This window comes from Vidua chalybeata, unplaced genomic scaffold (genome assembly GCF_026979565.1).
Source record: "Vidua chalybeata isolate OUT-0048 unplaced genomic scaffold, bVidCha1 merged haplotype scaffold_232_ctg1, whole genome shotgun sequence".
Lineage (NCBI taxonomy): Eukaryota > Metazoa > Chordata > Aves > Passeriformes > Viduidae > Vidua > Vidua chalybeata.
In genome coordinates, this window is record NW_026530373.1 from 19,863 (window position 1) to 31,307 (window position 11,445).

Below are 11,445 nucleotides of genomic sequence, written 5' to 3' on the forward strand. Positions count from 1 at the left end.
ACAGGATCTGCCTTGCCAGGGGCTGGGGCTCAGCCTTGGCCCTTTGCATTCCTGAAACACATCCAGGTTTGCTCAGCACCAGAGACACCTTTCCCTTGCTTGTCCCCACCTGTCATCACTGCCTCCAGGGTTCTGCTGTACCTGGAACCTGGGGACATTTTCTCAACTGTGTCCCTCAGTGGGACCCATTAAAACTTCAAGAAACTTTGGAGTTTGATTCTGACTTCTAATTCTTGAGAAGTTTTTTGAACACTCTCTCAGGGACTGAGTCTGATGTAAACAACACCAAAGCCCCAGAGGGTCATTAAAGTCCTTGTGCTGTGTCTGTGCTGCTGAGCTGGGCTGGGCTCCTGGCACAAAGACAGGTCCTGCCAAACCAAGCAGAGCTTCAAAAAGACATTTCTCCTGAGGACAGCTCCTCTCCCAACCCAGCGGGGCTGAGGGTGCTGCCTGCCAGCACCTGAAGGCAGTGAAGCCGACAGCAGCTCAAAGCAGCTGGAAGGAAAATTCTGAGCTCATTCATGGAAAATCTTCACCACTTCTGACACCGTCAGTCTCTGGCTGCAGGGATCTCCTGAAACTGACCCAGGACAGGTCTGATGTGACTGTAAGGATGGCTCTGCTGCCGTTTCTGGTTTGGGGAGGATGTGCTGCAGCGCGGGGCTGACCTGGGCACCGTCAGACGGACAGGGCAGGAGGGCTCCTGTTGCCAGGGACAGCTGCAGGGGGTGAAGCTGGGGCTGCAGCCAGGGTGGCCCAGGGCTGTCCTGCAGAGCAGCTCCTGCAGCCCTCAGGGCTCTTGGCCAGCCCAGGGGATGTGCCACCTGCCAGGACAGCTCTCAGCCTGCCTGGCAGCTCCCCATGGACTGTGCAGGGGAGAAGTTGGAGGTGGAAGGAGTGACCCCCATCAGGGCAGGTTCCTCCTGCTGTGGAGATGGTGCAGCATGGCCAGGGCTGCTGTCAGCTTTCTCCTAAAGGGAAGGCAAAGGGGCTGTCAGGTTTGTCTGTGTCACTGAGACTCCTGCACTGTCACCCTGGGCATCAGCAGATCTGCCTCAGATCTCCCTCAGAAAGTGCCTCCTCACCCTCCTCTGGCTACAGACAGCAGCATCAGCACCTTGGCTTGCAGCATCTCTGTTTGTCTGCCCTGCCCTTAAGGCCCTGCTGCCGGGGAGATGCCCCTAGAAGTGCCCTGTGCTGGGAGGGGTCTGCAGGGCAGAGCTGAGCCCCAAGGGCAGGGATGGGCTCTGGCAACACTGGCAGGGACAAGGCTTGGATAGAGAGAAACAGCTCCCAGTAGGCACAACTCCAGGCAGCAGAGAGGCAGAGGAACCTTGGCTATCCCTTCCTGTTCAACAACAAAGAAAAAAAAAGGAGAGAAGTGATAAGGGAAATTTATTTTGAAATTGGAGCTATCAAAATTCCACTTTATTTTTCAGGGATGTTTTAAGTTCAATCACCCTGAAATAAAGGAGGTGAAATAAGCAAAGTGCACCTGTGTGGGGACCAGCAGGTCTGACTGCACTGGGGCACAGGGAGCCCTGTTCTCCCTCTGGGCTCCCCAGTGTTCAGGATGAGAGCAATGCTGAAGATAAGATCAGGCAGTAATTCAGCAGCAGAAACACCAACTCAAAAGAAAAAAAAAAAAAAAAAAGAAAGCTTAGTGAAGTTCCCTCACAGGAAGAGAAGTAATTTTAAAAGGATTCCAAATAAAATACATAGGATGGACTCAAAGAAATTGGCCCTATCTTGTCAATGCCTTTTTTAACATTTCATGATGCCCAGAGTGAAGAAATGTCCAACAGCAGCTCCATCAGCCACTTCCTCCTGCTGGCACTGGCAGAGACGCGGCAGCTGCAGCTCCTGCACTTCTGCCTCTTGCTGGGCATCTCCCTGGCTGCCCTCCTGGGCAATGGCCTCATCATCAGCGCCAGAGCCTGCGGCCACCACCTGCACACGCCCATGTTCTTCTTCCTGCTCAACCTGGCCCTCAGCGACCTGGGCTCCATCTGCACCACTGTCCCCAAAGCCATGCACAATTCCCTCTGGGACACCAGCACCATCTCCTACACAGGATGTGCTGTTCAGCACTTTTACATTATGTTCTTCATCTCAGCAGAGCTTTCCCTCCTGACCATCATGTGCTACGACCGCTATGTGTCCATCTGCAAACCCCTGCACTACGGGACCCTCCTGGGCAGCAGAGCTTGTGCCCACATGGCAGCAGCTGCCTGGGCCAGTGCCTTTCTCAATGCTCTGCTGCACACGGCCAATACATTTTCCCTGCCCCTGTGCCATGGCAATGCCCTGGGCCAGTTCTTCTGTGAAATCCCCCAGATCCTCAAGCTCTCCTGCTCCAAATCCTATCTCATGGAACTTGGGCTCATTGCTGTTAGTGCCTGTTTATCATTTGGTTGTTTTGTGTTCATTGTTTTCTCCTATGTGCAGATCTTCAGGGCCATGCTGAGGATTCCCTCTGAGCAGGGACGACACAAAGCCTTTTCCACCTGCCTCCCTCACCTGGCTGTGGTCTCCCTGTTTATCAGCACTGGTTTATTTGCCTACCTGAAGCAAAGTCTGGAGACTGATGACTGGATGCTTTCAGAAACATTAAACTGCTGACCATTTTCTGCAAATCACTTGTAATAAAACTCAGCTTTGATACTTCTTGTTGGTTTCATTTTGGAAGTTCTTTTTCCTTTGTTTTAGGTTTTTCAGATTGTCCACAAAGAAATACCATTGTTTGTGCCATTTCTCATTTTGTTTGCCTCCACCTTCCCTGTGGCCACAGACTGTGTCAATGAGGGGCTGCGCTCTCGGTAGCTTTAAAGGAACTCAAGGATCTCCCAGCAGAGTTTTCTGCAGAGATGCCCTTTTGTTGCCTTTTCTGGAGCTGCAGCAGCAATGTCTGTGTGCAGAGCTGGGGGCAGATCAGTGCTGGCACAGCAGCTCTGCTCCTGCTGGCCACACAATTCCTGATCCAGGCCAGGAGCCATTGGCCTTCTTGGCCACCTGGGCACACGGCTGGCTCATGTCCAGCCTGCTGTCCATCAGTCCCTGCAGGTCCCTTTCTGCCTGGCTGCTCTCCAGCCCCTCTGTCCCCAGCCTGGAGCGCTGCAGGGCTTGTTGTGGCCAAAGTGCAGGACCCGGCACTTGGACTTGTTAAACCTCACCTTGTTGGATTTGGGCCCTGGATCCAGCCTGTCCAGGTCCCTGTGCAGAGCTCTCCTATGCTCCTATAGACCTACATTCACATCCAGCTTGGTGTCATCTGCAACGATGTCCTTGGTTCCAAGGGGCCCCTCAGTGTCACAATGTCCCTTTGTTTACACCAGGCCCTGCACTGTCACACTGGTCTCCTTGGTTCCATGGGACCCCAAAATGTGACAATGGACTCCTTGGTCCGTGGGGCTTCACAGTGTCACAATGTTCTCGGTGCCGCAGTTTCACAGTGGCCCCTTGGTTCCATGGGGCCCCAGGGTGTCACAAAGGCCCCATGGTCACATGAGGTCCTACACTGTCACAATGCTCTCTGTGGTTCCACAAGTCCCCTCAGTGTCACAATGGACTCCTTGTTTCCACGAGGCCACACAGTGTCACAACGGCCTTCCAGATTCCTTGAGGCCCCAGAGTGTCACAGTGGCCCCTTGGTTACTCAAGGTCCTGCAGTGTCACAATGTCCCCTTGGTTCCGTGAGGCCCCGCAGTGTCAGAACGGCCCCTTGGTTCCACTGGGCCCTGGACTCTCCCAATGCTCTCCTTGGTTTCGCAGTGTCCAAATGGTGAAACCCCTGGGTTCCACCAGGCCCTGCAGTGTCACAATGGCCTCTGTGGTTCCATGAGGACCCAGGGTCACGGGGGACTCCCTGGTTCCATTTGGCCCCAGAGCACCACAATGGAGCCCTGGTTCTACGGGGCTGCACAGTGTCACTCTGGTGCTCTCAGTTCCACGAGGCCCTGCAGTGTCACAATGGCCCCAGAGTGTCCCAATCATCACAGAATGACAGAATCAAATAGGCTGGAAAAGACCTTGGAGATCATCAAGTCCAACCAATGCCCTAATACCGCCTTGTCACCCAGACATGCCACTAAGTGCCACTGCAGAGGGACAGTGACTCTGCCACCTCCCCCTGGCCTGCCCATTCCAATGCCCACTCACCCTTTCTGTGAAGAACTTCTTCCTCTTGTCCAGCCTCAGCCTCCCCTGGTGCAGCTCAAGGCTGTGTCTTCTTGTCCTGCCCTCCAGCAGATCCACACTCACACCCAGCTTGGTGTCATCTGCAAATTTGGTGATGGTGGGCTTGATCCCCTCAGCCAGATCATCAGTGAAGATGTGAAACAGGACTGGGCCCAGCACAGATCCCTGGGGGACAGCAGCGGGACTGGACACCAGCTGGATGCAGCACCATCCCCACCACTCTCTGGGCCCAGCCTCCAGCCAGCTCTTCCATCTCCCAGCCAGGAGGGAACCTGCCCAAGCCGTGGGCTGCAGCTTTTCCAGGGAATGCTGTCAGAGACAGTGTCAAAGGCTTTGCTGAAGTGCAGATGGACACATCCACAGCGTTTCCCACATCCACAGCTGGGTCACCTGGTTATAAAAGGAGATAAAGGTGCTCAGGCAGGACCTGCCCCTCTCAAATCCACTCTGGCTGGCTCTGACCCCTCGGCCATCCTGTGGGTGCCCTGTGATGGCTCTCAAGGTGATCTGTTCCAGAACCTTGCCGGGCACCGAGGTCAGGCTGACAGGCCTGGAGTTCCCCAGATCCTCCTTCCAGCCCTTCTTGGGGATGGGCTCACACTGGCACCTCCAGTGCTCTGGCACCTCCCTGCTGAGCCAGGACTGATGGGAAATGATGGAGAGCAGCTTGGGGAGCTCATCCACCAGCTCCCTCATCCCCCTAGGATGGATCCCATCCCATCCCATCCCATCCCATCCACCTGTGAGCATCTGAGTGGCTCAGCAGGTCACCAGCTGCTTCCTCCTGGATTACAGGGGCCTGTTCTGCTCCCTGTGCCCATCTACCAGCTCAGGAGAAGTCTTGTCCTGAGGACAACCTGTCCATATATTGAAAATTGAGACAAATAAGATGTTAAGTAGCTCAGTCTTTTCTTTATCTATAGTTGCTATATTCTCCACTGCATCCAATAAGAAGTAGAGGTTGTACTTCCCCTCTTTTTGCTATAAATTTTTTTATAAAAACATTTTTTTTATTTATCCACAAGCTGCCAGGTTAAGTTCTAATTGAGCTTTCACCTCTCAACTTCTCTTTCTGAATGACCTAACAACATCCTTAAACACTTCCTGAGTTGCTGGTCCTTTTTCCCCCCTGAGTTCTCACAAAAGCTCCATGGGCAGCCAGGGCAGTAATTTTCCTCACCAGCTCATCTTTTGCCACACTGGGACAGGCTGCTCCTTCCCCCTTAAGATTACTTTATTGAAATGTGTCCATCCTCTCTGGAGCCCTTTGTTTTTAATGGCTGTTTCTGTTCATATTCTGTATTTTGCACACATATTCATTGATTGTCCTGGACTAAACACACATCTGATAATCATTTCCCCAAAATCATTAACATATTTCCCCTCCCCTTTACCCATGCTCTCTTCTGTCCTGGGGGTCTCTCTGGTGGTCCCTGGTGGTCATGGACCCCAATGTTCCAGTGGGCCTGGCTGAGCTGGCAGGACACTGAGGCTGGTGAATTTCCAGCTCCCCTTCTCACACAATGGGCATTGTGTGGTTTCCATAGGCCTGGGGTTTTGGAGAACAAACTCCAGGTGTCAGCTCACCTGGTGGAGACAATTTATCATCTGCTAACATGAGGTCACAGAGTTATGTGAGGTCATCGAGCAGCTACAACATCACAGACTGCTTCTGTGACATTCCAGAGCTGGCTGTGACATCCCAGGGGGGCTGTGTGACATCCCAGGAGGGCTCTGTGAGGTCACTGGGTTGGTCACTCTGCCCCAGCTCCCCCTCACAGTTTCTCCCAACAAGTCCAATGCTGTTCATGCCCAGCGGGGTCCCTGTCCCCTGCTATCCCCCCGGCCCACCTGGAGCCACAGCCTCCACCAAAGGATGTTCCACAGGATCCACCCCAGAGCCTGACACGGGGAAAAGGGGCCAGGGCTGTGTGACCAGGACATCAAGGACGTGGATTATCCAGGTCCCTGTGGCCTGGGTTGGGTTCCCCAGGGCAGGAAAGATGTCTGGCAGCTGGAGCAGGCTTAGGGAAGGGCCTCCAAGGTGGGGCTGGAGCTCCTGGGCTGTGAGCAGAGGCTGAGGGAGCTGGGCTTGTCCAGCCCGGAGCAGGGAAGGCTGAGGGGCTCCTCATCCCAGCCTGGCAGTGCCAGCCAGGAGGGGATGGAGAACACAGAGCCAGGCTCTTCACCGGGGGGCCTGGTGGGAGAAAACCCAAAAGCAGCCTGACCTCCCTTCTCCATCCACCACTGACAATTTTGCAAATCAGGAATTGTTTGAGATGTTTTGCCTCCACTCCAGGACCAGCATCCTGATACAAGAAGTTAATTGTGTTTATATCTATCACAGAGCCACGTTTGTCTGAAATCAATTTTAGTATGGAAATTACTTGTGGATGCTGGACTCACCAGATGTTGCACATAGCTCAGGGAAGAGTGTGATTGTTATTAAAATGTGTCCTGTTCAACCATGGTCTGTTGGCCCTGAAGAGAAACTTTCTGTGCCTCTGAGTCTCACCAGTTCCTGACCCCCAAAGGACACAAACCAGATGAGTTGTGGTTCCACTCCAGTGGTGGCACTTGGAGCTCCCTCCATCCCCAGAGCAGAGCTGCCTTGTCCCAGAAAGTTCCTGGCACTGCAGGGATGAAGGAAACAGGACAGGCTGTGGGGATCAGGGGCAGTGCACGGCCAGGGATTTGGAGTGGTTGTGAGCCCAGGGCAGGACCCGGCCCTTGGCCTTGGTGAACCTCATCCCATTGTCCTGGGCCCATGGCTCCAGCCTGTCCAGATCCCTCTGCAGAGCTTCCAGCCCTCCAGCACAGCCACACTCCCACCCAGCCTGGGCTCACCTGGAACTGCCTGAGGGTGCCCTCGATGACCTCGTCCAGATCAGCAATAAAGAGATTTCACTGACCTGGACCCAATCCTGAGCCCTGGGGACAGCCCTGGATGTGACTCCATTCCTCAGCTGCTCTGACTGCCAGGGCTTGGATGATGGAAATGGTGGGGAGTGGGGACAAAGTGTTGTTGATTGTCAGCCATGAAGAGTTTTGATTTTCATACCTGTTCAGACAGCATTAGAAGATGCTGGGGGTCAATATCAATTAGACATTGCTGATATCAATCCATAAACAGGAAAAGAACAATTCTCTCTGCATTGTTTTCAGTATAGTATATTCACTTTGAATACACTACTGAAATTGGTCTAATTAACCACAGAAGTATTGAAGACCTGAATTATTCCCATAGGCTTTTTTGTTTGGGTGTTTTGAAGAAATCTTTATGACCATTTTCCACTGAAGTACTGAACTGAAGAGCTCAAGAAAGAAGAGGCCTCTGGAGTAGGAAAATTCTTCAGCAACCTCCTAGGGGCTGAGGATCCATCCCCATCAGAGCAGCCATGAGCAGAAATGGGCAGAGCTTTGTGGCTGCCCCAGCTCTGGGATGGGCCCTGGGCCTGGAGCAGGAGCAGCTCTGGAGGGCCCCAAGGCCGGGGCTCTTGTGCTGGCCTGGGCAGATGGGATGGCAGCAGGGGCTGCAGAGCTCTCAGCAGCTGAGGCCGAGGGGAGCAGGGCAGCCAGGGAGCCTCCTTGTGCCTTGGGCAAGCCCCTTCCCCCATGGCTGGGGCTGAGTCCTGGCTGAGCTGCAGCTGCTGCTGTGCCCTTGGCAGGGGCTGAGGCCGTGGGGCCAGTGGCCAGAGCAGCCTGGCCTGAGCAGAGCTGTGGGGCCAGAGCCAGCTGGGCTGTGCTGGGGAGAGGCCCTTGGTGCTGCACAGAGCTCAGGGCAGCTGGCAGAGCTTGCAGGGAGCTGGGCTGGGCTCCGAGAGCCTGGCCCAGAAACCAGCAGTGTCCATCTCAGCCTGGCTGAGCGTGCAGGGGCAGGACTCAGCCCAGGCCTTGTGGGGCAGGGCCAGCGCCTGTGCAAGGCATTGAAAACAGGCAAGTGCCCGAGAGAGGAGGCTGCTCTGTGCCCTTGGGGGCATGGACACAGCAGGGAGGGGGCCCAGGACATTTGTCAGCGCCAGCCTCTGTCCCCAGCCCTTGGCAGCCCTGGCTGCTGAGCCCAGCTTTGGCCTGGGCTGAGTTTGGCTGTGGCCCAGCTCCATCCTGCTGCGGGGCTCAGGGCCTGTTCCCGGCCATGGCCAGCCCTGGCCGGCCTCTCTGCTGGCCCAGAGGCCGGCAGAGCCCGGGGCAGGGCTGTCTGTGCAGCCCCACAGGTGCCACGGGCTGGGCAGGAGCTGGCAGAGGCTGCCCAGCAGGGAGGCCATGGGGCACAGAGCCCCAAGGCTGCCGTGGGCACCACGGCACAGGGGCCGTTCCCAGCCGCAATGCTCCTGTCCTGGGCTGGGCCTGCACAGGGGCTGTGGCACCATGGCTGGGCCAGCACAGGGCCACCAAGGGGCCACGCAGCCGCTGCCGGGGCTGGCAGCAAGGCCAGCCACAGACAAGGAATTGCTGAGCGTGGCCTGCGCTGGCCAGGGCTGACTGTGCCAAAGGCAGAGCTCAGCTGCCCTTGGGGGCTGCAGGAACACTCAGCAGCCCAAAGAGCCTCCATGGCTGTGCTGGAGACCAAGGCTGGAGCAGGGAAATGCAGGGCTGCTGCGCCATGGGGAGGCCATGGAATTCCAGCACACACCTCAGCTCTCTGATGATCCCGGCACCGTGCTGGGCCCTGTTTCAGCCTGGAGCAGAGCAGATGTTGATGGCACAGGAGCCCTGCGGGGCTGGCAGGGACCTGCAGCTTGCAAGGTGCTCTGCTCTCCCTCAGCTCCTCTCTGAGAGATCCAATCCCAGCTGGGCACCTCAGGGCACAAGTGGCACTGCCTGTTCGTGGGCACACAGCTGATGTCTGCCTGGAAAGGGGCAAAGGTTTTAATATCTTGTATTTTATTAGTATACAGGCACATTTTTTATTATCTGGGTCACTTGAGAACTGTTAAGAAATGGCAAAGTTTTCTCTCTAGGAACAGGAATTTCGTAGAAGTGTACTGATGCAGGAGAAGAAAGACTGATCTTCCCATCTAATTGTGTCATTAGTATCCTGTTTATTATTTCCTCTCCTTCTTCTTTCAGGTATTTTCAGCTCTCCTTTTTAAATGGCCGTGTCTAAGGACATCTCTTCATTTAGACCAGGTGGATCTATATATTTCCCGTTGCACCCAGACTTCCTCCTCCAGATGCTTTCTGGTCATTCAAGTCTCCCTCGATGGACTGGTTTCATGCTTTGAACGTAAGGGAGTGGCCCAATCTTTCTGAAGTTCAAATAAATATGAATTATATTTTATTCTATTACAGAATTTCCTTTTCTCATGTCTCTGTCTAAAACTGTTCCTGTACAGAAATCCCTTGGGGATGGGGGACATGTCAGATGCTGCTGGGACATCACAGAGAGCTGAGGGAAGAGCTGGGATGGTTATTAAACTATTCAAATGTTTAATTTGTGTTTGTTGGCAAGAAACCTTTCTGTGCCTCTGAGTGTCACCAGGCCCTGAGCCCAAAGGACACAAACCTGATGAGTTGTGGTTCCCACTGCAGGGGCACTTGGACCTTGGCTCTGCACAGGAGAGCTCTTCATCCACTTTCCCTCTTTTCCTCCCTCTGGCCATGGAGGGAGCTCCTGACTTCAGCCTGTGACTGGTGTGTGCAAAGAGCAAATCTGGGCAGAATCGGGCAGGGAGGGTTTGGGGGCACCTTGGGGTCTGTGCTGGGCACAGAAGGTGTTTTCCATTGCTCTGAGACTGTCTGCTGTGCAAAGTGGATTTAATAGCCAGCAGAGGAATGACTTTTGCATTGGATGGAGCTGTGCCTTCCCTTGGCTTTGTTGGCTGACAAGAAATGAACATCCCTCTGTGTCTCGAGCAGCTCCTTCTCCAGGGAAAGCAGGTGGGAGTTGGAGCCAAGGAGCTGAAAGCTGCAGGTGCAGCCTGAGCTGGAGGGAGCTCAGATTTGCACAAGGCTGCTCTGAGTGCCAGGGCTTGGATGGGGAAATGGTGGGGTGGGGGTAGGGACAGAGTCTGATTGATTGTCAGCCATAAAGGGTCTTGATTTTCATATCTGTTCCAACTGCATGAGGAGGTTCTTGGATTTAGTGTCAATTGGAGATTGCACTTATCAATGTATTAACAGTAAAAAAAACCTATACAGGACTTAAAAAATCTTTCTCACTGTCTTTTTAAATATAGTGTATTCACTTGCAATAGGCTTCTGAAATCTGTCTAATTAACCACAAAATATTTGAAAACTTAAATTATTCCCAGAGGCTTGGCTTGTTAAGGTGTTCTGAATGTTAATGAGCCCTGGGGCACTGAATTCCTGAACTGAAGAGCTGAAGGCTGAAGAAGCCTCTGGAGCAGTAAAATTCAGCAGCAGCCTCCAAGGTGCTGAGGATGTCAGCAGCCCCCACTGAGGCCATCCCTGCCCAGAGACCGTGGGGGAATGGGCAGACAAGGAGAGCGTCCCTGGGGCTGGGGCAGCAGAACTCAGAGGCAGCAGCGGCTCCAGCTGGGAAATGGAGTGTGGGATGGGGCTGTGAAAGCCCTGCCTGGGCTGTGCCAAGCAGGACACACAAGCCCTGACCCCCATCCACTAAAAAGCTCTCTAAATTGGATATTTAAGAGGAATTACAATTGTTTGTGTACTCTGTGTTGGATGCACTGGAGAAATACCCACAAGGGATTCTCAGGAGCTCCAAACAAAAAAACAGCCTTTTCTGGGAACTGTAGAAAATCAGAGCAACTTTGGAAAAAGGTTTAATATGACATTCAGTCAACAAAAAACAGTTTTCAATGCATTAGCTTGGCCCATTCAACTTCACAAACTCTAAGCCTGTTCAATTTTAAGTTAATCAACATTTGCAAGAGGACAGAAGTAGAAGTAGACACAGAAAGAGAGAAAAATAAGATATAGAGAAGCACACGTAGAGCTACCATCTCCTGGATTCCAGCGGTGTTCAGATGGAAATTCCATGAGGAGGTAGGGTCAAGATGTGTGCTTGTGTTGTGCTCAGCCTTAAATAACCCTTGGTGTCCCTGGGCCCTTCCCCCAGGTGGGACTTGGGGTAATTTGGTCACTCCGGAGCTGGGCTGGGGCTGCAGAGGTGGCTGTGGAGCATTGCCTGTGCTGTGCCAGGGACTGGCAGCCACTGCTGGGCTGGGATAGAGGCTCTGGGGGATTGGGGTTCCAGGGCAGGGCAGGGCTGGGGTTCCAGGGCAGGGCAAGGCTGGACCTGCCCCTTCCTCCCCACACAGGAAA

At 53.9% G+C, this 11,445-nt stretch overlaps 1 protein-coding gene across 1 annotated transcript; it reads left to right on the top strand.

Annotated features, from left to right (window-relative positions):
* Window positions 1–1,645: 1,645 nt before the first annotated feature.
* On the top strand, window positions 1,646–3,215 carry LOC128783358 (olfactory receptor 14A16-like). The gene has a single exon (XM_053934004.1). It carries the CDS (start codon window positions 1,756–1,758, stop codon window positions 2,620–2,622), a length of 867 nt encoding a protein of 288 aa, XP_053789979.1. The 5' UTR covers window positions 1,646–1,755; the 3' UTR covers window positions 2,623–3,215.
* Window positions 3,216–11,445: the final 8,230 nt, after the last annotated feature.

Bases quoted from the DNA above. Each gene is read 5' to 3' on its own strand.
- LOC128783358 (XM_053934004.1), top strand. From the start codon at position 1,756: ATGCCTTTTTTAACATTTCATGATGCCCAGAGTGAAGAAATGTCCAAC.